The 25,740-nt window shown below is 51.8% G+C and overlaps 2 protein-coding genes across 5 annotated transcripts in view; both read right to left on the reverse strand.

Moving 5' to 3' along the window:
* Positions 1-1,259: 1,259 nt before the first annotated feature.
* On the reverse strand, positions 1,260-5,094 carry GPX2 (glutathione peroxidase 2). Its single transcript, XM_007122079.4, has 2 exons — positions 4,680-5,094; positions 1,260-1,929 (listed from the first exon to the last, which is right to left on the reverse strand). The coding sequence occupies exons 1-2, from the start codon at positions 4,899-4,901 to the stop codon at positions 1,579-1,581; spliced, it is 573 nt and encodes a 190-aa protein (XP_007122141.2). The 5' UTR covers positions 4,902-5,094; the 3' UTR covers positions 1,260-1,578.
* Positions 5,095-6,068: 974 nt separating this feature from the next.
* RAB15 (RAB15, member RAS oncogene family) overlaps positions 6,069-25,740 on the reverse strand; it is a 25,822-nt gene continuing 6,150 nt past the window's right edge. For 2 of the 4 annotated variants that reach the window (XM_024118439.3, XM_028496010.2), the window contains exons 2-7: positions 14,318-14,378; positions 13,313-13,373; positions 12,739-12,816; positions 11,967-12,056; positions 10,670-10,735; positions 6,070-10,511 (exon numbers count right to left, since the gene is read on the reverse strand). In XM_024118439.3, the coding sequence (XP_023974207.1) occupies positions 10,353-10,511; positions 10,670-10,735; positions 11,967-12,056; positions 12,739-12,816; positions 13,313-13,373; positions 14,318-14,378 (515 nt within the window). In that variant the 3' untranslated portion in view covers positions 6,070-10,352. Of the gene's footprint in view, positions 10,512-10,669; positions 10,736-11,966; positions 12,057-12,738; positions 12,817-13,312; positions 13,374-14,317; positions 14,379-25,158; positions 25,284-25,740 lie in introns of those variants that run through there. The other 2 variants (XM_028496011.2, XM_028496007.2) reach the window with 2 other exon arrangements.

The raw sequence follows: 25,740 nt of genomic DNA on the forward strand, positions 1-25,740 counted from the left end.
TACCCCAGCTCTTGGCTCTGACAGTAGGAATTTTGAAGGGCTTGAGTTCTCAAGAGTCAAATTAACGATGGCCTTAATTTAGCAGAAAGTCTGCAGAAGGATGCCAGGGGATTCCCACTGTACCACTCAGGTTACCGTTTTGAAATAAAGCACCATTGATGACATAGCTTTAGTAGAAGGTCAGACAGTAGGGACCCTTAACCTCTATTCCACATTTACTTCTCAAATGATGCAAGAGCTTGGAAAACAGTTACGGGGAACATCCCTCAGCATTTTCCCCTCAGCATTGGGGTTCTCAAGCTGTGTATCCAGTTTGGAGAACTGTCCCTTCAGGGCTTCAATGAAGAGAAGTAAAATATTCCATCTAGTGATCAAAGAAAGAGGGCAAAATGAGAAGTTTCCAGGAAGAGGTTTGTGGGACAAAGTGAGAGGGCAGTGGCCTGTCAGCTGGTGTCTTTTCTAGAGCATGAGAGGACCTTGTCTTGGTGGTGCTTTTGAGTATGCCTGTACTAGGTGAGGAATCTGGGGCACCGTCCTTCAAAGCCATTCGGCAGAACTCTGTTCTCACAGAACAGCTATGGTGTTGGCGGGTTATAAACAGTCTGACTGTCTGAAGGGAGGCCCTCTCACATCCCCACCCTCATGGAAAAAGAAGTGAAACCAGTCATTCATGCCTAAACTTGTCTGTCTTGTTCCTGCATTTGTGAATTTGTGGGTGTGAGAAAGACAAGGGTGAAATGTGAACTTTAAAAAGGAGGGAGAGTCAATCTAACAAAGGATCCGAAACAAACGTTACTCCACAAGGTGATCAGGAAATGGGTAAAGTGCTCTTTGTGTTCCCAGCAACCACACCCTCCACGCCCTTGCTGTCATTAAAGTGGACCAAATTCAACTTCTTAAGGTGCAGGTAACATTTAGTCAGACCAGTACCCACAGTGAGAGTGACATCTTCCTGATTGGAATCCTCTAACTAACTTCCGTGCTTCCTCCACTTTTCTTCCCCTTTCTTCTCGTTATCACCTCCTTTCCCCAGTTCTGAAGAAGAGCCATAAAGTAATAATACAATTCACATTTCCTGAAACTCCGCCTGCCACCCAGACCTTGACCTGAGCCTGCTTTCCAGACAGTAATTGGAGTGTCCCCTCGATCGGAGCCTCCCTCTCCTCAGCCTTTGTGTGCTGCCAGCCCCTCAGTCCCACCTGCGGTTTTATACCATCCCTCCCACCTCCGTCAAGGAAGAGACACAGAGAGCCTGGCCGTTTCCACACCCGCCCTTTATTGGACTCAGCCAGCAGGCTGGCTTCGGACCCTCACACTTCTCAGACACCTCCCATACAGATTTAGGAAGGTGCCATCATTCTGTGAAGGCTCAGAGCCCACCTTTGGAGCCCCAGGTTGAATCACCAACCAGAAGTTTGGGGGGAAGGAAAGGAAACAGGCAGACCAGAAAGGCAAGGCTCTTCAATGAAGGGAACTGATCTGAAGGGAAAGCCTGGGCCCAGCACAGTCTCCTGAGGGCACATTGAATGCTCAGGGAAGACACTCAGGGGCAGGAGGAAGTAGGAGATCTGCTGGTGTTTATATGGCAACTTTGAGGAGGCGCTTGATGTCGGGCTCGATGTTGATGGTCGGGAAGGTGCGGCTGTAGCGTCGGAAGGGCTCCCCCTCTGGCCCGATGAGGAACTTCTCAAAGTTCCAAGACACGTCTGAGCGGTGCACAGGGCTCCAAATGATGAACTTGGGATCGGTTATGAGGGAAAACGGGTCGTCGTAAGGGTAGGGGAGCTTATCCTTCAGGTAGGTGAAGACAGGATGCTCATTCTGACCATTCACATCACACTTTTGGATAAGGGTAAAGGTGGGCTGGAATCCACCCCCAGGGCGGACGTACTTGAGGCTATTCAGGATCTCCTCATTCTGACAGTTCTCCTGGGGGAGGAAAGAGACAAAGAGCTTGGGAAACGCAAGAGATGAAGGATCTACAAAGTCACCCTCCTGTACTCCCCAGGATCATTCTTTCTATTATGTATTCCCCACCCCCACCCCATTCCTTCTCTTTCCTTCTTCCTTCGCTTTGCCCTACTCTTGACTCAAGAGTTTTCCCTCTCACAGCTATTGTCTGATGGTTTGCTAGGCCATTTCTGAAAGTTCTCACAGACCCTAGCTTGGCTGTTCTTGTACTGAAAGATTTAGCGCTTTTGAGCTGTCACTTCTCTTTCCGATCTACCCTGAGCAATGCTTAGGGTATCTGTCTGAAGCTTCAAGGAACCTTGAGTTCTGGGCAGTAGAAGGGAAAGGAGGCCCAGGTCATATTGCCTAGAACCCTCCTTCCACTTACGCACCCACACATACATGCCTACACACACACACACACACACACACACACACCCTGCATGCCTACACACACACAAAGGAACCTTGAGTTCTGGGCAGTAGAAGGGAAAGGAGGCCCAGGTCATATTGCCTAGAACCCTCCTTCCACTTACGCACCCACACATACATGCCTACACACACACACACACACACACCCTGCATGCCTACACACACACACACACACACCCTGCCACCACGTTCCCAGGTCATATTGCCTAGAACCCTCCTTCCACTTACGCACCCACACACACACGCCTACACACACACACACACACCCTGCATGCCTACACACACACACACACACACACACACACACACACACACACCCTGCCACCACATTCCCAGGTCATATTGCCTAGAACCCTCCTTCCACTTACGCACCCACACACACATGCCCACACACACACACACACACACACACACACACACACACACACCCCTGCCACCACATTCCCTTTCCTTTTGCCCTGGTCTTGCCTGTCTTTCTTCTAATTACCTCTGAGTGTTGAAGCCTTGGCCTCTGCCCTACTCAGCTCCTCAAACGAAAGGAGAAATTGAGGTCTATAAGAATGGGATTTATAGCTTCTTCCTTTCATCTTGTCCTAGATCTGAAGTACAAGTAGGAGGAAGCTTTGATGAAGGAAAACCCCATCCAAGGAAGACTAGTTTTCAGGTGCCATAAAGGCAAAGTAGGTTAGAGACAACAATGAACGTACTGTAAACGGAATTACTTTGTGACCAACAGGCATGAATTAAATAGGATTGAAGGTTTAGTGTTCTGGAATAGGCCAGGGGAAGGGGAAGTTAAGGAAATAAGTGCTTAAGGACCAAAAGTTGTGAATGTGTAATTATCGTTCCTTTCACTTAGTTTCCTGCACCTCACGCTCACTTGCTGTACTCAGCTAGGATGCTTTAGATCTCAACCTGTTGCCTGTCTGTCCTCCCCGCTGCCAGCACTGTCCTGTCCCCACTAAGCATTCCCCACCCCTGACATCCCGCAAAGACCCATGGAAACCCTTATTTTCCACCCCCATCCGCCAAGTCTAAGAGTCATATATCTCCCTCAGGGGAAGAAGTTCCTGCCTCTGACCTACTAGAACCAATTAGTACAGTCAGTTCCAGGCCATCATGACATCTTGAGCCCATAGTTGATGGCTATTAGACATCTTATCTCCTAATGCAAAAGGCCTGCTGGCTACTGGTAGGTTACAGATTCCCTCCAGCAACTGGCTGGCCTGAAGTGATGGAAGGAGGCATCTCTAGGGCCAGAGAGACACCTCTGAAGAGGTTTTACCCTTTGTCTCTCTTGCCCTGGCCAAGCCTAGAAGCAGAACTGAGGCAGGGAAGGAACAGTGAGAGCACTCATGGTTTGGGCTCAGGTTTGTCACAGCCAATGACATTTCAGCCTTCCTGCCTATATCTCTGATAATCTCTTCCTTGCCTTCATGCCACTGTGAATTGAACCCAAGGGATTATAACTGGAGGACATTCTGCCTGCTTGTGCTATTAAAATCCTAAGTGAAAATATAAGAATCCCTAAAAGATAGCTTGAGGTGTGCGGGCTGAAGATCTATTAACAACCTGACCCATTAATCAGGGACAGAGAGGCACGTGTGATGCCCAGAGGAGACACGTACACTTTGCAAACCCTTTTGCCTTCCCCCAAATTCACTCTCCACTTGGCTGATTTTAAACAAACAAACAAACAAAACCTTTCAATCTAAATAGTAAAGTTGCTTGCATTTTCATATTACTCTATACTTTTCAAGTTACTTTTGTAGCTCTTATCCCCACAACCTCACAATAATCCTATCAGATAAGTGGTATTATCCCTAGTTTATAGAAGAGGAAACCAAAACAGAAAAATTGAGTGACTCTTCTTGGGGCACAGAGCTATTAGATAGCAGAATCAAATCTAGTGAAAATGAAGTTCTCCTGAGTCAGTTCAATCCTAGTTTGATTCTTGATCTTCTATTTCCTCCAGTCATTCATTCAACAAACATTTAATGAGTGCCTTCTATACCCAGGCACTGAGGACACAATGGAGAGAAAAACAGACCTGGTACCAGCCCTCATGGAGAGTAGTGGGAAGACAAGAAACCATAAAAATCCATGTGTTTGGTGTTCTATCACAGACAGAATCATACTGACTTCCCCCTGGTACTCGCATGCACCTAAAGACCTAGATTAACAAAACATACCCCATGATTCAAGACACTCCAACACACATAGCCATCCTCCCCCTCTTTAGCCCACTGGAGCTGCAGCAACCCAACTCCTTGGGTACAATACCAGGGACGTCTCACCTGATGTCCAAATTGGTTGCAAGGGAAGCCAAGAACCACCAGGCGCCTGGGAAAGCGGCATTGCAGCTCGTTGAGTTGGGTGAAGTCCCGGGTGGTTGTGCCTCAGAGCGAGGCCACGTTCTCAATCAGCACTGCCCTGCCTCGGAATGTATTGAAATCTACCTTGTCCCCATCCAGGCTGATAGCACTGAGGTCGTAGAAGGACTTGGCGATGTAAGCCATGGTGGGAGTGCAGAGTGAGTGGCAGAGCAGTGTGAGCCCACTTAAGGGTCTATTAAAGGGGTGGGGAGGAAGGAGGAGCCAGGAAGGATCTCACAATGGGGCTTTGAGCATCCCCAGGATGACTTAGCAAAAACAGTCACCTACCTGTAAGTGCTGTTTGAACAAGAAGGTCGCTCCTCCTATTTACAGACTCTGAACAAAGCCACCTCCCTGCTCCACCCTGTTGGCAACCTAGGAAGGGCCAATGTGATATCTCTGAGCAGACATGAATAATTCACTGCTTGCCGGAAACCAGAGCCCCAAAGGTTGGACGGGGAGGAAAAAAGGCAGGGAGGGATGCAAGATTGACTCCTACTTGCCCCAGCAAATTGTTTTCACTTGGCACAGACAGTTATTGAGTGCCTCCTGAGTGCCGAGCTCTGAATTGTGCAATTGAGAGGTCAGGGTCTGCCGAGGGCTGAAGGATGAGGAAGAGGTTGGGCGCATGTCCCCTTTACTCAGACTACAACTGAAATATACATGTTACTGTTCACATTTCTCTCTTTGGCTGTTACTTTCCACAAGCACAAAATCAAAGGGACCGTTAGGAGGATGGTGTGTGGTTTTCTAAAATAATGGCTTTCAGTGCCTCAGCTTGCACCAGTCTGAAGAGGGGAAGCTGTGTTTCTCTTGAAAAGTCTCTCAGTGAGTGATGGTACTTGTCCTGGAGAGCACATCTGTCCTTGCCCCTGCACTGTACCATCTCCTCTAATACCCCACACCCCACCTCCACAGGGTCATGAGGATGCAGTTGGTTGTGGCTGGGATAACAGAGAGGAGTCACCGAGTAGGTGGGTAAAGGATGCCCCTACCTCTTATCAGACAAAGACTCAGTCCCAAAGACTTCTCAGAGGGGCTTGTGCTGGTCATTCCCCACAGAAGGAAGTGTGCAGGGAGTCGAAGCTGCTATGGTTCTAGACCCAGCTAGGCCACTCACGATGTTTTCAACACCAGCATGCAATGTGTTGCAGGACATCTGGGGACCTGCTAAGAGCTATCATGGGAGCACAGCACTGGAAGCCCACAGAAACTAAAAAGACCTAATGCTTCACTTCATTCTCCCAAACACCCACCAATGCAAGAAATCAGGGTTTGTTTTTTTGTTTTTTGTTTTTAATGCCTGGATTTCTCCATCATTAAAGCTGGCAATTAGGCTTTACCTGGCTTTGGGATTTTAGAGTGAAATTTCAATAACAATGCAGTTGTTTACCAGAGAGTGTTTTCACAGGTATGTGTCCATTGGGAACTGTCTCCTAGAACAAAGAATAAGCCAGGTTGGGGAGCAGCTGGTCTTGAGAATCTGATTTGTTGAGAAGATGGAGGAAGTACTTTCCAGGAAGTACCCAGGTTTTCTGTTCTGCAGCCTGTTCATGGCTGTTTATAGCAACACGGGAATCCATACATCTTAACTGGCTGCTCCCTACAAAAAAGCCTCCATTACCTAAGTGGGAATGGAATCTTTTGCCACTAGAAGAGGTGGCAGGAAACGCAGAGAGAAGTGTGTCCCCTGCTGAGGCTGGGTGGAGTTGCTAGAAAAAGCAAAGAAACGCCTCCTAAGCCACTGAGTCAAGAACTTGGCCCTGATAACGGGCTAAACTCTTAACATGAACTTGCCAGATTCACCTGCATGCCTACCACTTCCCTAGTACTCTCTGGGCTTCCAGATGCCTCTTACTGGCTGCACTTCTGGGACCCCTCTCCAGGAAGACCATGGAAATTGCTGAACTGAGGAGTGGAGGTGCTGTCTTCCTTAGGTACAGGACATCCCTTTTCTCCAGGGGCAACCTAGGACACCTTGAGTCACCCAGGTTCTCACCTTTCACGATTGAATACAATTGATGAAGCTCTCCTAAAATACCTCTTTGTTTCCAGCTTTACCTCAAACTGGCCTACTTTCCAGAAGCTTGTAACTTTGGACATGCACTAACATGGCTTTCCACAGGGACAGTAGATGTTCTGGAAACTTCACTGGCTAAGTAGGCAGAAAGCCTAGGTCAATGGTTCTCAATTCTGGCTGCAAATGAGAATTGCATGTAGAGATTTTTCTAAATAGAGATGCCAAGCTTTCCCCTCTGGAGATTTCAATTCCGGTTGTTCCTTTTAAGCCTCGACTCTGCCACTCTTCCTTGGGGCCCCTAGGCACCTGTTTCCTTATCTGTCGAACTTTAAAGATAATCACCTTCCTTATCTCACACAGACGTGATTGTCTGATTGTTCCGACAAAGGAGATAAAGCATTACAAGTTCTCTGTAAATTGGAAAATGCAGGTTAAGATCTTAGGCTACCGTTGCCCTGCCTTGTTTTACTCCTTCCTTCTTCATTTTATCTTTACCTCCAGTCTCTGCCTCTTCCATCAACTCCGGACCCCAGAGTATAGTATTCAACAGTCCCCAGAACCCAAGATTCTAGACTGCCTTGTTCCCGTGGGGTATCCAAGCACAGGGCTAGGATGAACTTCTGAAAGATTACTTAATCCCACCTCATGCCTTCAGGAAGACCTGTTTCTGTTACATTCCAAGCAGATGAGAACCCTCTTGGTTTTAAAGACACCCTCAGACATAGATATTCAGCATGTCCCCAATGACTCTACTCAATCTTATTTCCGCAATGGGAGCCCATTGCCGAGCAATGGGGGCTTTGCTTGGGGCTCCCCTGCAGGTGGCATTAGGAGAGGCACCAAACGGAAGACGTTTGCTGTTTCCATTGTCATTCTTCTGCTGTTGCTTTAGGATTCTGGAACCTCTTCTACCAGCACTGCCTCTCTCCCTCCCCCTGAACTGCCAGGGTCCCAGTGAGATCTACTCCCAGGGATTCACACAGGCAGTCACACCTGTGACTTGAAATATTCTTTATTTTGTAAACATCTGTGTTTAAAATAGATGAACCCTGCTCACAATTCATATCCTGGACCCGAGACACAGCATACGAAGTTTACCCGTCACAGGGAGATGGTGGGGCTCAGGAGCAGGTGGAGAGCCTGGGGCTGTGCCGAGCCTCAAGACAATAGGTGCACAGGTGGAGCCAACAGGCAGGCGCACCTGCTCAACAGTCTAAGGCCAGGTCCCAGGCTGCGTCCGGGACTGGAGAAGTTTAGGGGTGAGAGGCTGACTCTGGTACCTCATGAGCATAGCTGCACCCTAAAATCCCAACCCCTCTTCTGCCCCATACCTCTCCCCAGCTGTGGCCCTTATGGATGGGGCTTCTCAGGCCATAGAATCCTAACCCCAAGTTTTCCCTTCCAGAACCCCTAGGGTACAGTAAAAATATAGTCCCTCTCCCCCAAGGGGGCTAGGAGAGAAAGGCAATGGTGCTCGGCCAGATCTTCACGGAAAGCAGCAACACTGACCACAGGTTGGAGCCAGTGGCCAGTATATCTTCCCCTCCCCCGAGCCCCTGGCTGAGGGCACACCGCGGGTTGGCACTGCTGACCTCCTCACCCCAGAGTGATGCTGCATGTTTTAACACCTGAGGAGTTAGTCCTCAAGGAAACGTCCTCAGCTGTGGTCATGATTTCGTCCTAAAGAGTCAGCTCTTTACATTTCTCATTAGCTGACGATTTATAACTATTCCTGCCTTCCTTTTCCTTCCACTACAATAACCCATCCCCCATTCCTTCATCCTGAGCTACCCTCTCCTGCCCTCTCCTGATTTGGTAAGAGTCAGAGGAAAGGTTTGGCGATTTCATCCCCCACCCATTTTTTCAGAGGAGTAAGGAAGTGGGGCTCTTAATCCTTCACATGTGTGTGTCCTGGATTTTAGTCCTTAATTAGTGAACGTTCGATGCCCATTTTGGTTTTTCACTCCAGCGCCAGCCATGCAACGCAGCTTAAGACTGATCCTCCTCCCTAGGCTTCTCCCATCTTGGGACGGTGGGGAGGAACCCTACTAGGGCTGGTAACTGACTTGTTCCCTCCTTAAAGGGCCTCCTGCAAACGACTCTTGGACCATATGGGGTTAAAGAAACTTCTTCCTGAAACAAAGGGCCCTGGAGAAGGGAGTCCGTTTCCCTCCACCTGTAGCCACAGTGCCCTTGGCAAACCCTCAGGCCTCTGACTCAGGAGCTAGAGGAACAAGATGAGCACTTGGTCTTGAAGGCTGAAGGGAACAGCACCAAGCGTTCCTACCCAGGGCTTGCCTGCTTTCTGCCCATGAGCTCCCTGCCCTTCTCCCACAAACTTTGGGTCTCGGGAAAGCCTTGAGAGCGGAAGGCTGGGCTCGGTGAAAGACCACCAGCGTGGTTCTGTCACCTCTCACCTGCCAGGGCGGTGGGGAAGTGCCCTTCTTACATAAGAAATGGAAGATGGGGCCCAGGAATCCCTGCTGCTGCTGAATTCCCCTCTGGTTTGCAAACTGCTGTCCCGGCTCTTAACCTGATACACAGGAGCTGGTCCTTCATTTCCAAACACTCCCCTTCCCGGAGTGTGTGGTTGGCCCCAGGGCTCTCCTTGCCCCTGCAATGCCCTCAGGCCTTGGTCCACATCTTTAAATTCGGGAGCCCGGGGTCAGGGAGAAATAGCGTACACGCTGCAGGGCAGGTAGAGAATGGAGGTTACTTCTTATCCCTGCCACCCTTCATCATTTTTTTTCTTCTTTGAAGCTCAGTTCCCCCAAGATGCAGGAGGGCAGGCAGCCAAGTGCAGCGGAAGCTGGGGACAGGGGGTGGGGGGGTGGGGGGGGACGGGGGGGGCGGGTAGGACAGCCCCAGGCGTGGGGACCACCAGTTTGGGCTTTCCTTCCTCTCTCGCCGTTCCTCTTTCCCCGGTCACCGGGGAGGCAGGCCCATGGCACATGAAGGGGCGGTGGGGAGGAGCGGACGGGAAGAATTTCCCACAAAGCGGGGTGGGGCTTCTCCCGGAGCAGAGCAGGGAACGTGCCCCTGAGCCTGAGTCCACTCCCTCGGCCCGGCAAAGAGGGAGGAATTGCAAGGTGCTGTACCAGCAGCCACACAGGACACGTGGGGAGCGGGGGGAGGGCTTTGATAGGAACACAGCTGAGGGGAAGGGACAGAAAGAGGGGTGGGAAGAAGCGAGGAGAAGCGGAGAGGAGACCAGATGCACTGAGAGAGAAGGAACCTCCAGTGGCCTTGACTCCAGACTGGGCCATCGCCTGGGACCTCGGGGTAGTGAGGCAGTGCTCGTAGCACATCAGGGGCTCGAGGCAGGCCTGTGGCTGGGGAAACAGGCTGGAGGGGGCCATCCCGGGGGGAGGGATGGGGGAGGGGGGGCAAGGCTGCTGGGACAGGACAGAGGAGCTGCTCCCCGGAGCCAGGCAGGGGGAGGAGCAGCGGCCGAGATTCCACAGGGTCACCTGAAGGAGAAGAGAAGCAGGGCAAAGCCCAGGCTCCCTGTGTGCCCGCAGCCCTCCTGCGGGGAGAGGGGACTGTGCGGGGCGGGGGCGCTCCACACAAGATGCTCAGCACCAGCAGGTTTTCGAAGAGTTCTCCGGGCCCTCGGGTTTGCCCTCATCCTCCTCCAGCTCCGCCAGGGCCAACTCATTGCTGGCGGGTGTCCGCAGACCTTCCAGCTCCTTCCTGTGGGCCTGCAGCACCAGCTCGGTCAGGCGTGTGAAGGACTGGGAGAGCAAGGAGCACAGTAAGTCCAGGTCTCCCCTCTTCCCGGCACCCCTGTGGCTGCCCGCCCTGGGTGGGGCTCATCTGCTCTCAGCTGCTCTGCTGCCTCGTCCTCTCGCCTCCGCGCCTCGCTGGACTCAGCTCAAGAGACGGGACTCACCTCTTTAATGTTGAGGTTGGTGCAGGCACTTGTTTCATAGAAGTCCATGCCATACTCTTTAGCCAGCTGCAAGAGAAGAACATTCCTGAAAGGGAGTCGCTAAGGGAAGGGAGGTGCCCGCAGCACCTGGTGCACCCTTCCTGCCACTGCACTCAGGGCATGTGCTGTGTTGCGACAGTTTCTCAGAGTAGATAATTTCTCAGATGAGACTAGGACTTCCTAAGACACGGGCTAGCAGAGAATGGGAGAAGATGCTCCACAAATGCATCCCCCTCCCCACCTACACAGAGGCACACATATACACCCAACACACACACACATCACGTGTCAGGAGACAGAGACACCAAATTATTGTGACAAACTAATGAAAAACATGGGCTTTGAGGTCAAACAGGCCCAGGCTGGAATACCAGTGCTGTCACTTAAGAGCATATGACCTTAGACAAGTTACCTCTTCCCTCTAAGCCCCAGCTTCGCATTCCGTTCAAAGGGGATGAGAGCGTCTATCAACCAAGGCTGTGGAAGGGTTAAATGGGGTCATGCATCTGTAAGCACTTGCTTAGCACAGGGCCACACATACAGTACTCAACAAATACGAATATTCTAGTAGGAGTTGGCCTCTATTTTCAAAATTTTCAATGACCATGTATTATTTTTTATACTAAAAAACAATTTTATTTCAAGTGCTAATGGGATGCTATTGATTGAAGAGGGAGAGAAAAACTCTTGAGGCCCTCAGAGTAAGTGGGTGACTCTGGCCTCAGTGGTACCCATCTTCCTTTCTGTTCTCTGGGAGGATGGTCTCCCTGTGTGCTTGGACATTCCCTCAAAACCATCCTCCTACCCTCTCTGCCACCATGGCTTCTCCGAATGTGGGCCCTTCATGCCTTCATTTCCCTTCCTACCTCTTTTCAACTGTAAGGAGGACAGGGAGTGGGTGTGGAGGGGTGGGATGACTGTAGGACAGAAGCTATGCCTGGATGCTGCTAGAAGAGAAGGGAGCGACTTGAAGTCCCTCCTCCGCACTAACCAGGTGGGCTCTTAGGCAGAGGTAATCCTGCTTTGGGGGCCTTGGAGTTGGGAGAGGTCTTTGTTTCAGGATGGACCCCAAATCACTGTCCTAAAGGACAGAAAACAAACTCCCAAGGATGGCAATGCAGCCAGTGCCTTAGGGTACTGTGGAGGTAGTGGGGTGTCTGATGATGGTGATAGAACCCTGGGTCCCAGTTCTCAGGCCTGGCCCAGGAAGCCAGCCAAAAGCCCAAGGGATGGATTCAGCCAGCTCACTCGCACTTACCTGCTGCCCTTGCTCTCTTCCCACCTGCCGTTTCTGCTCTTCATCAGCCTTATTCCCTATAAGGATCTTCTGGACACCTTCTGGTGCATACTAGGGACAAAGGACAGACAGAACTGCCAGTGAGTGCTGCCTGTCCCCCAATCTCCCCACCCATACAGCCTACACTGGCTTCCACACCAGCAGCAAAGTTAAGAGCCCTAGGGACAGAGTGGGCTGACTGGGTGCAGGAGCCAGGCGTCCCCAAGTACCATGGCTGATCCCAGGGGTCCCAGAGGGATGTCACAGGGACTGTTTAGGGTAAAAGACACTGATGCTGCCTCGGGTTGGACAACTGGAAAGGACACTGGACTTAAGTCCAGCCCCTCATTCTACAGGTGAAGAACTGGGGACTCAGAGTTCAAATGGCTTGCCCAGGGCTCCACAACTGTGGTGGCAGAGCCAGGACTAGAACCCCAGTCTCGCAATTCCACCTGGTCCTGACATATCAGGAAGGAAGCTGTTCACAGCGTAGGCTCTGTCCTAACTCATTTCAGGGGGAGACACAGCCATGGAGGCCTAGCAGGGTATAGAGCATGGAGGGCATGGCTGCTTGGGCTTCTTCCTCATGTCTTACTCACCCAGAGGTCTTGATCCGGGGCTGCAGAAGGCAAGGGTTCCTGGTAGTGTTTGCTCGCCAACCCTGACAGCTTCAGCCCTTCCCATGTGGCCTTCACTTTGCTTTCCCCTCTGAGGTGCCCTTCCCCACCCCCAAGAGTGAGGCAGCACATCCTACCTCATCCACATCACTGACCCACTTCATGATGTGCTGGTAAGAGCGCTCGCTGCTAATGTCGTAGACTAAAAATATTCCCTGAGAGAGAGAAGGAGAGAGAGATGGGGCAGGTACATGCACACAGAGACAGTGCATAGTCATGGGGTCAGAATCAGGTGTGGTACCTTAAATGCTGGGTCCCAATCTCCCTTCTCCCTGCTTAGCATAATGAAGATCCCTCAGCACCCAGAAAAGTCTCCTTCTCTCTCAGACCTGAAGAGCTGTTGCTTCCTAGGCTCATCACAGATCTCTCTGAGGCAGAAAGGCACCAGTACTTTGATGTGGTCTTTGGCCCGGGGTGGAGGGTGGAAGTTGAGGGTGAGGGTGGGGACCCGCCAGTAGTGAGTGCTCAGAGTAGCTGATGAATGAATGATCAGTGAACGACTGAAAGACCGCCCTGAGCCCACCCCCCTCACTCCCCAGCAGGCAATCCGAGGGCCCATTTGGGGATCAGTGGCACAAATATCTCAAACGCCCAGAGCCAGGAATGTGGGTGGCAGCATCCCACCTCTAAACCCTGAAAATAGCGGCTCACCTGGGCCCGTCGATAGTACTGCTTTGTGATGGTCTGATATCTCTCCTGCCCCGCTGTGTCCCTGCAATAGAAAGCCAGCCCTTCAGAAGAGCAGGGACCATGGAAGCAGGTGGGGAGGGGAGGAACGGGAGCTGGGAGACCCTGTGCCTTTGCAGGAGAAACTGGAGAGCTGCAGGGTGAAAAATCAGTGGAGCTTTGGTCCCCAAGGGGATCCAAACGTATCTGACTCTGCAGCAGAGAGGGCTGGTCATAGGTGCTGACAGGGCTTGTGGGTCCTTGTCAACTGTATCTGCACTAGGAGCTACAACCATTAACTGGGTCTTGGACAACTGTCTCTAGGATTTGGCCATTGTGGCCAGACTGGTGGGACTGCTCCATCTCCAGTCCCTCTGGGACCTCTGCAGGCAATGCCCATTCCACTCTGAAATTGGGAGGCCGCTCCAAATGCTGGAAAGGCAATGCTTCCAGGAGCAACAGGCCAGAGCCATAGCGGCCCCCTGTGGCTACTTATGGGAACTGCACTGTGCTGTAGTGAGGAACTCCGACCAGGAACTCCCACCGTAAGGATGGGGCATAGCCCTCCCTGCTTGGAATCCTACCTCAGTGCTATGCAGGGCAGCACGACCCAAGGGAAAAGTTTTATTCGAAGACAAACCCGCAGTGCTTAGTTTGCCAATTCCTTCTAATTCTTGCTTTTTGGTGACTTGCGGTCAGTCCCATAAGTTTCTTAAGAAAGAGATGAGAGGGAACTCCCTTGCGGTTCAGTGGTTAGGACTCCGTGCTTTCACTGCCAAGGGCCTGGATTTAATCCCTGGTCGGGGAACTAAGATCTCGGGAGCCGCAGAGATGAGAGATTAAGGCTCATGGGAGCAGGAGATGGGCTTTGAGACTTCTGCTTCTCTCCATCGAAGAGGTGGCCAGTTACTCCAGATGAAGCCTCGGGATTTTACACATGGCAGTGGCAGCTAGGGAGAGCCCCAGGTCCTCTCCTCCTACCCAACTCACCAAATCTGTATCCGTACTTTGATGCCATCTACCTCTATGGTCTTCATCTTAAAGTCAACACCTGGGGAAAGGAAGTGAGCAAGAAAGTTAGGAAGGGGGCTTCCCTGGTGGCACAGTGGTTAAGAATCCGCCTGCCAATGCAGGGGACATGGGTTCAAGCCCTGGTCCGGGAAGATCCCACATGCCGCAGAGCAACAAAGCCTGTGCGCCACAACTACTGAGCCTGTGCTCTAGAGCCCGTGAGCCACAACTACCGAGCCCGCATGCCACAACTACTGAAGCCCACGTGCCTAGAGCCCGTGCTCCGCAACAAGAGAAGCCACCACAATGAGAAGCCTGCACACCGCAACGAAGAGTAGCCCCCACTTGCCACAACTAGAGAAAGCCCGTGCTCAGCAACAAAAAATAAAATAAAAAAATTTAAAAAAAAAAAAAGAAAGGAAGGATACCTGCTGAGAACTAAAGTATGGCCCAGGGCACTCATACCTGAAGGTCTCCTTTTGGTTTAACTTGGCAGAAAGATGGCACAAGGTAAAGGCCTTCTTGAACCAAAAACTGACCCTCAGGGAGTGTCCAGGGCTTTGAATGGGGCTTCACTTCCTCCTTGAGCTGCGAGTTGCCAGGAGTAAAGGGCCTGTGGCACACAGGAAGTGAATATGGGGGAATCCACTCCGTTGCTGCCTTACTTAGCCCCAAAACGTGTCTCACTCTACTCCCGTGTAAAGTCTTCCTTATTTATACTTCAGTAGAGAACCACTTGTATTTATCCCTCCTGGAACTCTAATCCCTAGGAATAGCAGTCCACCTCATTTGCCTGGGTTTATTCTCTCTCTGCCTTATTAGCAACCAGGAGGGGTTATGGTGCCGTCGTGAATGTGGGGAAGGCACAGAGACCCTGGCGAGAGAGGAGGACTGTTTCAGCCCCACAGTGTATATAAAGCCCTCGGCACCTAGCAAAGGCCAACCAAGGAGACGGCCTAGTGCATCTGTTGCTGCCTAGGCCCTTTTACCAGAGGAGGCATTGTTGTTTACTAGAAGGAGCATGGGCTTCAATGTCAGGCCTGTGCTTGAATCCTAACTCTGGCCACTTAACTCATAGCTATGACCTTGGGCACCTTGCTTCTCTGAGCCTCCATTTTCTCATCAGTAAAATGGGGACATTACCAATCATTTCAGAGGGTCACTGAGAAAACCAAATGAGATACAGTGCCTGGCACCTGGTAGACATTCAGTCGGTCGCAGCTATCACTATACCAAGTATAGCCCTGGTCTACACGGGTGCTCCTGGGTCACTGCCAGTGACCACATGAAGAGGCAGTGGCACAGCATGTCGTTGGGGGAGGGAGGGTAGACAATCAGGGTTCTCAAGCTCATCTGCCCAGGGGCTTGAGGAGCTAAGCTGCCACAAGACACAGGAAACGTAAGGGATTTGGCAAACCAGTCCAGCGCAGAAACGTATCCGGGGAATTTTGCAGCAGGAGAAGTCAGTACCACCAGCAGCATGCAGGCTTGAATCTGAGTGACAGCAGTGATGAGGCACCTCTCCCCAGCCCTAACTGTGCCAGGCACTGTGCCCACTGATTCAAGAGCTGTGTCTAGGAAGTTAATTAAGCTGCAGTCCTAGTGCACTCCCTGGAGACAAGTCAGGATCGGGCACCATTAACCAGTGTTCAGGTGGGAAACAGGGTGAAGGCAGAGTTCTGGCCCGCAGTCCCCAGGCTGCACAGCACAGCCCCAAAGGTGCCAGAATCCCCAGCGCCCCTGCCACTCCACCCCGGCATTAGTTCTTTGCCAACAGGAATACTTCCCCCTTTATCCACATTGTCCCCAGCTTTCCACAAACACAGACATTAAATTCAGGCTCTTCCTTCTCACCACTGAGACCAAGCATTTTAATTAAAAGGGAGAAAAAGATTCAGACTGGACAACCTGAACTAAATCAACTTGCTCGGAAGTGAATCATTTTTCACCTGCCCAAGCTGATTCATATCTATTGAGCTGTACTTTTCCAAATGGGTAACGTCTGGCAGCCATTCTACCGAGGGTGCCAAGAAAGTAAAAAAAAGAGGAGGGAGAAAGAAGGAGAGGGGCCCCTGGCCTTGTGGGGGGCAGTAGCGTGCTCACCCCCTCCCTAGACAAGCCGTTGTCAAGAATTTGCTTCTCGGGACTTCCCTGGTGGTCCAGTGGGTAAGACTCCACGCTCCCAATGCAGGGGGTCTGGGTTCGATCCCTGGTTAGGGAACTAGATCCCGCATGCCACAGCTAAGAGTTCGCATGCCACAACTAAAGATCCCACATGCCACAACTAAGACCTGGTGCAGCCTAAATAAATAAATAAATATTAAAAAAAAAAATTTGCTTCTCCCCAACACCCGGCATAGAAGGAAATCAAGAAACCTTTGTTCTTTCCTAGTACAGTACCTTCTTCCCAGGAGAACCAGGGATTCTGTTCATTTCATAATAAAGCCAGCTCATCCTCATACCAGCCCAGCAAGCCCAGTCAAAGGACAGCGCCTTGTGCAAAGTGGTCACAAGGGTGGGGAGCTGGTGAGAGAGAGGAATCTATATCCTTTATTCCACAAACCTCTATGGGAACTTACTTTGTGCCCTGCACAGTGCTAGATGCAGACAAAGTGGCCAAAAAGACAGATGGTCCTTGCCCTTACAGAGCTTATTAGACAGGAAACAAAGGCCCAGGGAGGTAAGATAACTAGCCCAAGGTTGGCACAGCAAGTAGCAGAGGCCTGTTTGATGGCAGAGCCCTTGCACTGTTTCTTGGGGGAATGAGAGGAGAATAGTGTGTTAACCAAGCAGAGAGGCCTTACCTACGCTTTTCTGTTTCTCTCTGGAGAAGGGCTCAGCTGGGGGAGGAACCCCCAACACCAGGGAGCTTTCCCTGACAATGAAGGCAGGTCTTAGGAGGCAGGGCTGACAAGAAGACAGGGAGCCACCCTGGGAGTGAGCGCTGGACTTGGATTCCTTCTCCCTTCTTCCCTCGCTTCTTAGCTGTGTGGCCAGGGACCAAGGCTGGGGAATTCTGGGGGCTCATGGCACCCCGCCCCTCCAACCGTCTTGCAACCTAGACCCTCCTGACCACCGATAAAATTTGTTGTAACATCTCTGAGAAATAAAATGCATCAGTATTGGCTCTTCACTGGCACTAAGGAAGAAACATAGAAAGTCTATGCCTTCTGAGGGATCTTCCTCTCCCACCCACTCCCCTCCTTTTTAAATTGAAAGATTAACAGCCCAAAGATCTTCTAGTGGAATCTATTGCTCTACTCTGCTCCCATACACCCTGCACCTTCCACGGTGTCCATCTACCAGTCAGCCCTGGCCTGCCGTGACCTGTGCCCATCCGTGGCCCCTTCCCTCTCCCTGCGTGGCTGTTGGGTTTTTTCCACTGCTGAGCACTGCAGGGCAAAGTCAAAAGACTGGCCTTGTTTAGTCGCCTAGAGACTCATGCTTTCTCACCTCCGCCGGCGCTCGCCGCTGCTCAGAAGCTGTTTATACCAGGTGGTTCACCCACCACATACCTCACAGCCACTGTCTTCCCTGCTGAAGGGCTCAGTCCCGGTCCACCCTCTCCCTACCACTACCGCTGAAAGCATCCAAGAGAACACCCTGTCCACTGTCTGAAGGGCAAAGTGACAGCTACCTGATGAAGCCTTGCTGTGAGGCCCACCTCATTTCCTCAGAATGTCCTGTCGTCTCCACCTTCCCTGGGGAAGAGTCCTCTATCCTTTCCAAGTCTCACCTCTCAGCTGTCATCAGCCCCCTCTAGGTGTACATCCTATCCTAATAGTTTCGCCCCTCTCTGTTGCACCTTCAGACTCTTCAGGGAGAAGAGAGATTCTTCATCTAACTCCACCCCTGGTGTGTTCTCATTCTGGCTCCTCTAAGGCAGCACTTCTCAAACTTTAAAGTGGATGCAAATCACGTGGATTTAACCACGTTAAAATGCAGATTCTGACTGAGTCGGTGTGAGATGCGGCCTAAGATGCCGCACAAGCCTCTGGGTGAGGCTGATATTACTGGTCCATGGATCACACTTTTGACAGCAGGCTTTTAAGGACAGAGGTTCTCAAAGTGTGGTCCCCGGACCTGCAGCATCAGCACCAGCAGCAGTCAGGGCTTGTTAGAAATGCCAATTATTGGGCCTCGCCTCAGATCTACAGAATCCAAAACTCTGGGCAGGGGTGGGGTGGAGGTGGCTAGGAATCTGTGTTTTAACAAGTTCTCCAGGTGATTCTAGCACATGCCGAAGTTTGGGAGTTCCATCTGGACTGCGACTTTGCATGTGAAGTGTCAAGTGAGGCAGCATGGGAGTTCTCCGATTCTCAAGGTGTACTTTGCAGATGCTCAGCTTTAGAATCACCTGGGGTGATTAAAAAAAAAAAAAAAAAGATACTACTTTGAATTTCTAGACCTAATGAATCAGAATTTGAGAGTGAGGCCCTGAAACCTTTAATTTTAACAGGACCACGGGTGATTTTTTAGATAGAGGAACGTTTGAGTGTTCTAATTTAGTGGAAGAGCTATCCATTGGCACTGGAGTCAGAAAGACCTGGGTCTGAATCCTGATTCTGGTACTTGCTGTGTGACTTTGGGGAACTCTCAACTTCTCTGAGCCTCAGTTTGCTTGTCCATAGAATAAGAATACCAGTGGCCTCCTAAGGGTTGGTGTGGGATATAAATTAGATAATATATGGGCAGCTCCTCATAGGTAGAAGATAGTTCTCTCACTCCTACCTTCCCTTTGCTAAATAAAGGCTTCCTGGAGAGGAGCCAGGAAAACAAACCCAGAGCACCCTTGATGTGGGAAGGATTGCACAGTCTAGTCCCTAGCTACTCCATTACCCTTGCTCATCTGGAGACCGGCAGCACCCACGTCATCGGGGAGCCTGCTAGAAAATGCAAATGGGCCCACCCAGACCTACTACATCTAAGGCACACTAACGTTTGAAATTCACCGTCTAGCCCATCTCTAGGTAGAACACATGCAAGGTTCATGATACTGCTAAGCATTATAGCACACCCCCTGGCTAGGGGATCCAGAGCCCTTGGTTCTCATGCCGGCCCTCTGAAGGAGGTAGGGGCAGGGATTATTACCGTGAGGCACAGAGAAGCCAAGTAACTTACTCCCTTCCCACATCCTATGGCTGAGCCAGAACTGCAAACAGATTTCTTAAAACCTACCCAGGGCACCTCACTTGATCAGTGGCTTCCCAACCCTCCGAGGCTGCGGACTCTTACTGCCTTTTCTGTCCCGCCCCTGCCTGCCCCACCCCTGTTCTGGTATAACAAGGCGTCTAGTAGTGGGTACACGTGGAGCAAGCCCACCACAACCTATTATCAGGGAGCCCCTTGCTCCTTGAGAGCTCATGACTTCACTAAGCCCAGATGCATCGCCTTGCACAGCGCCACGTCAGCATCCCTTCAAGAGGACCGGCTTCCTTTCCCAGGCACGGGGAACACCCAGGTGTGAAGAAACAAGCAGCTACCTCCACACCGCTCCGGTAGCGGTTCTTGGAGACCTCAGAGCCCCGGGAGCAGAAAGTCAAGAAGACGAGGCCCTCTCCCAACCAAGCGCCCAGAGCACGACCAGCAGTTCATCCTTTCTTCCCAGCACCTCAGATACGTCAATCGTGGTGTCCACCACACCCAGTGTCCCTTTTCGGCTGGAAGTGCACAGCCCAAAGCCTCCGCTCAGGGAAGCAGGGCTGGCTGCGGCATGTTCTTTGTGGAGAAGCAGCTCCCGCCTAGACCAGGGTGGACATCTGACCCAAAGGAGGCCCATCAGTGGGCTTGCTGGTGACCCACAGCGTGACCTGGCCAACAGGGGCAGCTGAGGGAGTGCCAATGCCATCTCCGCCAAAGCGGCTCCTTCCAGGTGGTGCAGAGGGACTGGCCGGTTGGTACCGAGAGGAGCAGGAGGCAGACAGATGTGCAGAGTGGGGGCTGGGGGCATGGGTTCCAGCACAGCTACCGGTCCATGCCAGGCCCCAGGTGTCAGCCCGTGGGCATCCTCATAGCACAGCCCCTCTTCTTAGCGCGCACCTCAGGATGCCTGAGAATTCTCAGCCTGTACTTGCCCACTGCTGCCTAGTGGCTCCCCCAGGCTGGTGGCAAGTCGTTTCAGCTACAGGGCTGGGAGGAAGACGATGTGACCTGCTGCTCGCTACCTCCTACTTTTTGTCTTCTAGATGCAGAGCGCCTAAGAGGCAGAGGATACATTTTGTATTTGACAAAATTTTGTGTTTGTTTTAAAAATCTCCGCCTCGGACTTCGCTGGTGGCGCAGTGGTTAAGAATCCGCCTGCCAATGCAGGGGACACAGGTTCGATCCCTGGACCGGGAAGATCCCACGTGCCGCGGAGCAACTAAGCCCGTGAGCCACAACTACTGAGCCCGCGCTACTAGAGCCCGCAAGCCACAGCTACTGAGCCCGCAAGCCACAACTACTGAAGCCTGTGCTACTAGAGCCCATGCTCCGCAACAAGGGAAGCCACCACAATGAGAAGCCCACACACCGCAACGAACAGTAGCCCCCGCTCGCTGCAACTAGAGAAAGCCCACGCGCAGCAACGAAGGCCCAATGCAGCCAAAAATAAATAAATAAATAAAAAACCATCTCCGCCTCCATACCAGCAGTGCCAGGCATAAAGTAGCAATGCCATTAGTGGTATCCCCCTGCCCCAGAGAGAAGAAGGAGTGGGTGCCCGTGGCTCAAGAGCAGTGGCATGTGTCCTGCTGCCTGAGCACCTCACAATGACAAGAAAACTCAGTTAAGTGACAGTGCCAGGGCCTGACACACCTATGACGGTGCTGCCCTAACTATACCAGTGGCCTCTGGCTCTTCCTGTGTCCTCGGCTGGGTAGCCTCTGCTCCTTCAGCAGCAGCCCCCGGTGACTGCCAGGCCACACCCAGAGTCCGGGAGCACAGTAATAGGGCTGCCGTCAGAGAACTGGAGGACAGGGAGGCCCTGCTTTAGGTACTGGGGCTGGGGACAGAGGGACAGGGCAGGGGAGACGGCACTGGCACTCCCTCAGCTCCTAAGACACCTCACTGTGGGGATGAGCTTACTGCCCCAGTCCACAGTGGAGGGCCTGTGAAGACCGTGGAAAGAAGAGAACAGGGCACATCCAGGGGAACGGCACTCCTTCCCATCACTGTCTGCCTCCAAAGAAAACCCTGGAAAGCATGGAGGGAGTGCAGCTCAAGAAAGAGTGGCTTGAGGACACGGGGAGGGAGGGGGGAGGGGTGGGCTGGGACAAGGTGAGAGAGTGGCATGGCCATATATATACACTACCAAATGTAAAATAGATAGCTAGTGGGAAGCAGCCGCATAGCACAGGGAGATCAGCTCGGTGCTTTGTGACCACCTAGAGGGGTGGGATAGGGAGGGTGGGAGGGAGACGCAAGAGGGAAGAGATATGGGGATATGTGTATACGTATGGCTGATTCACTTTGTTATACAGCAGAAGGTAAAGCACCATGGTAGAGCAATTACACTCCAATAAAGATGTTGAAAAAAAAGAAGAAACAGAGTGGCGAGGTCATTAAGAACACAATTGTGAGGTCAGAGTTTGGTTCCAATCCTGCCTTTACCACTAATAGCCTGTGTGGTCTTGGGAAAGCTACTTAACTTCTCTTTGCCTTAGTTTCCTCATCTGTAAAATGGGGATGGCAATCCCTGATGTCAGAGAATTTTTGCAAGGATTATGAGATAAGCTATAAAACCCATAACACAGAGCCTGGCACAAAGAGCTTTATTAAATCTTAGCTGAAAAAGCTATCTCCTATGGGGGGGGATGAGATTAGGGTCACGGCTTGGGGAATAAAGGAGCTCTAGAAAGTAGGAAGGAGCTCATGTCAGGAAGAGGAAGCAGAGTGGTGCAGAGCAGGGAGACAGCCACACTAAGCTGGAGTGTTTCAACAAAAAGTGCAAATGCCAGAGCCACATGGCCCCCAGAATCTGGCTAAAACCTAAATTCTGGCAAAGCTAGGTGCCTGTTGGTGAGCCAGCACCTCATGGGTTAATGTCAGGTGCCAGCTTGCCTGCCCGCCCAGTGCCACATGCTTCAAGTGGAAACAGGACTCTTGTGGGTGCCAAATGTTATCACCGTGATCAACCGCAGCCCAGAGGCCCGGCAGCCAGCGTGACCTGAGCCTTTTCATCAGCAATGAGATGCCACCACAGGAACAACTTAATACATCTGAAACCCAAGGCAGATACCCAATCCCTGGAGCCATGTTGGCTCCGGTTACCAAGCTCAAGTCCCAGGAAGGACCCCAGCCCCTCCCCCTGCAGGAAACCAGCGTGTACGGGACAGGACGTGTGGAGCTCACGTGGGATGTGGCAGGAGGTCACCCCGAGCAACCCCAAAACAAACTGTTGGGAAAGGCAGACCCTGTGGGGAGGTGGCTGCCTGACTTTGCCACCCCAAACAAGGCACCAGCGTAATCCCTTGCCCTCAGCAAGAGAGGAAACCATTTCCCCGCCAGCTGAGGGACAAGGGAGGGGAGAAAAGGGAGAGGAAGACAGGAGACCTAAGAGACAAAGCTCAAAAGAAGATTCCAGGCACAAGTGTGCCTCACACCAGTCAGGGGAGGGGTGGGGGAGAGGGTCCTTGCCCCAAGCCTGCCACTTACTGCATCACCCTTCCTCCCTTCTGTCTGGGAACTCTTAGCCTCACTGTCTGTGGGGCTGCATGCCACTGACTTCCTCTTACCCAGCTCCGGAATGACTGTCCCTCATGCTGGCCTCGTTCAGGGGAAAAGGTGCCCCCAGGCTCTCAGAGCAAATGCATTAGGCAGCATTCGCACCATCTTGCTCCGGGAGCAATGGGAAGCAGGGCCTTTGGCAGACAGAATCCTGACCCTCTAACTCCAAGGCCATGATTTAACCTGAGGTCAAAGGCCCTGATTCAGATGTCCACCCACAAGAAAGACTGGCGATCTCAGAATGATATTCTTTCTCTCCTTTCTTTTTTAAGACACAGACAGATGCAGTGCACGTAGTGATACGGGGAACAACACTCTAGGCTACTACCTTCGCATCAAATCTTGAAGGGAGAGTCTTTGGAGACCCTGGACCCAGGAACCCAGGGGCTATTATCATGCAGAAGGGTTTCCCAGTCAAACATGGACTCCCGTGATGCTGAGAGGAATGCATGCCTCAGTGCCTGAGCCCTAGGATCTCCTACTCCAGAGTCCTGGAGGGTCACTTCAGCAGCCTGGCTGAGCCGATGGGCATCATCTGACACCAGCAGTGACCCTGAGCAACAGGCAATATTGACCTTGGTGTAAGACACTGACCTGTCACCTCTGCATTCACCAAAGAGGACCCCACTCGCACAGGGATCACGGGAGCCACTTTCTTGCTCCCTGCTATGTCTGAGCTTCTCCTATAGCATGTATCTGAGCAGAAAAGCTAAAAGCTACAGGAAACTGTTCACCCCTTACAAAATGCTCCCCTTCTTCTCCCCTCTTCTCACAGTTCCAAACTGTACCTGAGTACACAGTGAGTTTCTCATTGTCTGTGAGTTCCAAGAAACCAATACTACTTGCAACTTCCCTCAGGGAAGAGCAAAAGTTCTCTAGGAAATGTATGCATGCATTCCTCCATTCATTCATAACAAACTATTACTGAATGCCTACCATGTGCCAGGAACTAAGCTAGCTACTTGAAGACACAGCTGCAAATAATACAGAAAGATCCTTGTCTTCAGAGAGCTTCTATTCTAGTACGGAAGACAGATAATAAATAAGTAAACTAGTAATTTCAGAGAGTGATAAGTGTAGAGGCAAAAGCAGAATAATGGAGTAGAGGATGAGGACACCCGGGCACAAGCTGCTTTAGAATGGCTGGTCAGAGAAGATCTTTTAAAGGAGGTGACATCTGAGCTGAGGACTAAATGACAAGAAGGTACCAGCAGGGGGAAGATCTGAAGGATCAGGGCCCCAGGCAGGAACATATTTCAGTCAAACTTGCAGTTCCTCAGAAGAGAAAAAAAAGAGGGGCCACATTATTCTTTCCTGTGATAAAAGAGGGAAAGCTCAGCAAGGCCCTGCCCTTCTCTGGGCTCTCCTGGGGACCCACCGTCATCACGCACGTGTGCATACACATTCGTGTACACAGAAACACACATTCATGGACATAGAAACTTGTCTGGAGGCTCTAACTGAAGACTGTACCAAGAAACTTCTCAAACACTTGCGAGGCCAACTTGGAGACTCCTCGCCCCCCCCACTTTATGATGAGATCTCTACACGGACTGGCTCACGTGGGTAAAGCACACCATCCCTGTGCAGAGTAGGTGTTCGGGAAACACCGGTCACCTTGCCCTTCCCACTGCTGCATGCACAGACCTCCACAGGGCCTCCGGGCTGTGTGCCACGCGCTCCAGCTAACCCCGTCCTGCTCCCCTCCAGCAGACCCGTGACCCGGGCCGCGTTCCCTCAGCCGCCTGCTGAGCGCTCCGTGGGTACCGCTGAGGCAGCCAAGACCCGCCAGGCTTCTGACCACTCGCTCCTCCGCCCTCCGCAGAGCCTCTTCTGGGCTGGGCTGTGTTGACAGGCGCCAGAAGTTTCCAGGAGGAAGAGACTGGAGCCTGGGGCCTCAGGAGCAAACATCTTGGAGGGGACGGGCCCTCTCGATGCGTCTGCCCTCACACGGAGCCCGCAGAGCAAACGCCCAGCAAGGCTCTAGCTGAACTTAAGCTGGTGCGACCACGGCCAGGCAGAAGAGTAGCAGCCCCGAGTCGTGAGGCGTTTTCCACACACCCCGCCCCCAGCCCCGTCCCCTGGGGCACCCTGCTTAGTCTTCAAGGCCTCACTCAAATGTCACGTCCTCCGTCCTCCGTGAAGCCTTCACCAACCGACGCTGGAGGAATTTATCACTCCTGTGTGATTCCAAAGCATTCTGACATGGCTTCTGCATAAATTCTGCTTGTCTGTTTGGATGCCTGATCCTCAACAGCTCTGTGAGGGCACAACAGCATCTCACTCATTTCGTAGTCTCATTGCCTGGCAGAAGGCAGATACTCAGTGTATATTATTCAACAGAACTGAATCAATGAAAGAAAAAAAATGAATGAGTAGGTGTGTGAGGGAATAAATGAGTGAATGAATGAAGTAAGTACATGCCAGGAGAAAAGATCAGTGGAGAGAAAATTTTAATCAGAGAAGAGGGATCAGAGAATGACCCATAATTTGAAGCCAACTGTCGGCTCTCTCTTTGGATCATGGGGCCCCAGTCACAGAGTCCTCCGTAAATATGTTATCAAAATAGTAACATGGGGCTTCCCTGGTGGCGCAGTGGTTGAGAATCCGCCTGCCGATGGAGGGGACACGGGTTCGTGCCCCGGTCCGGGAAGATCCCACATGCCGCGGAGCGGCTGGGCCCGTGAGCCATGGCC

Source organism: Physeter macrocephalus, chromosome 11 (assembly GCF_002837175.3).
Source record: "Physeter macrocephalus isolate SW-GA chromosome 11, ASM283717v5, whole genome shotgun sequence".
Taxonomy (NCBI): Eukaryota; Metazoa; Chordata; class Mammalia; order Artiodactyla; family Physeteridae; genus Physeter; species Physeter macrocephalus.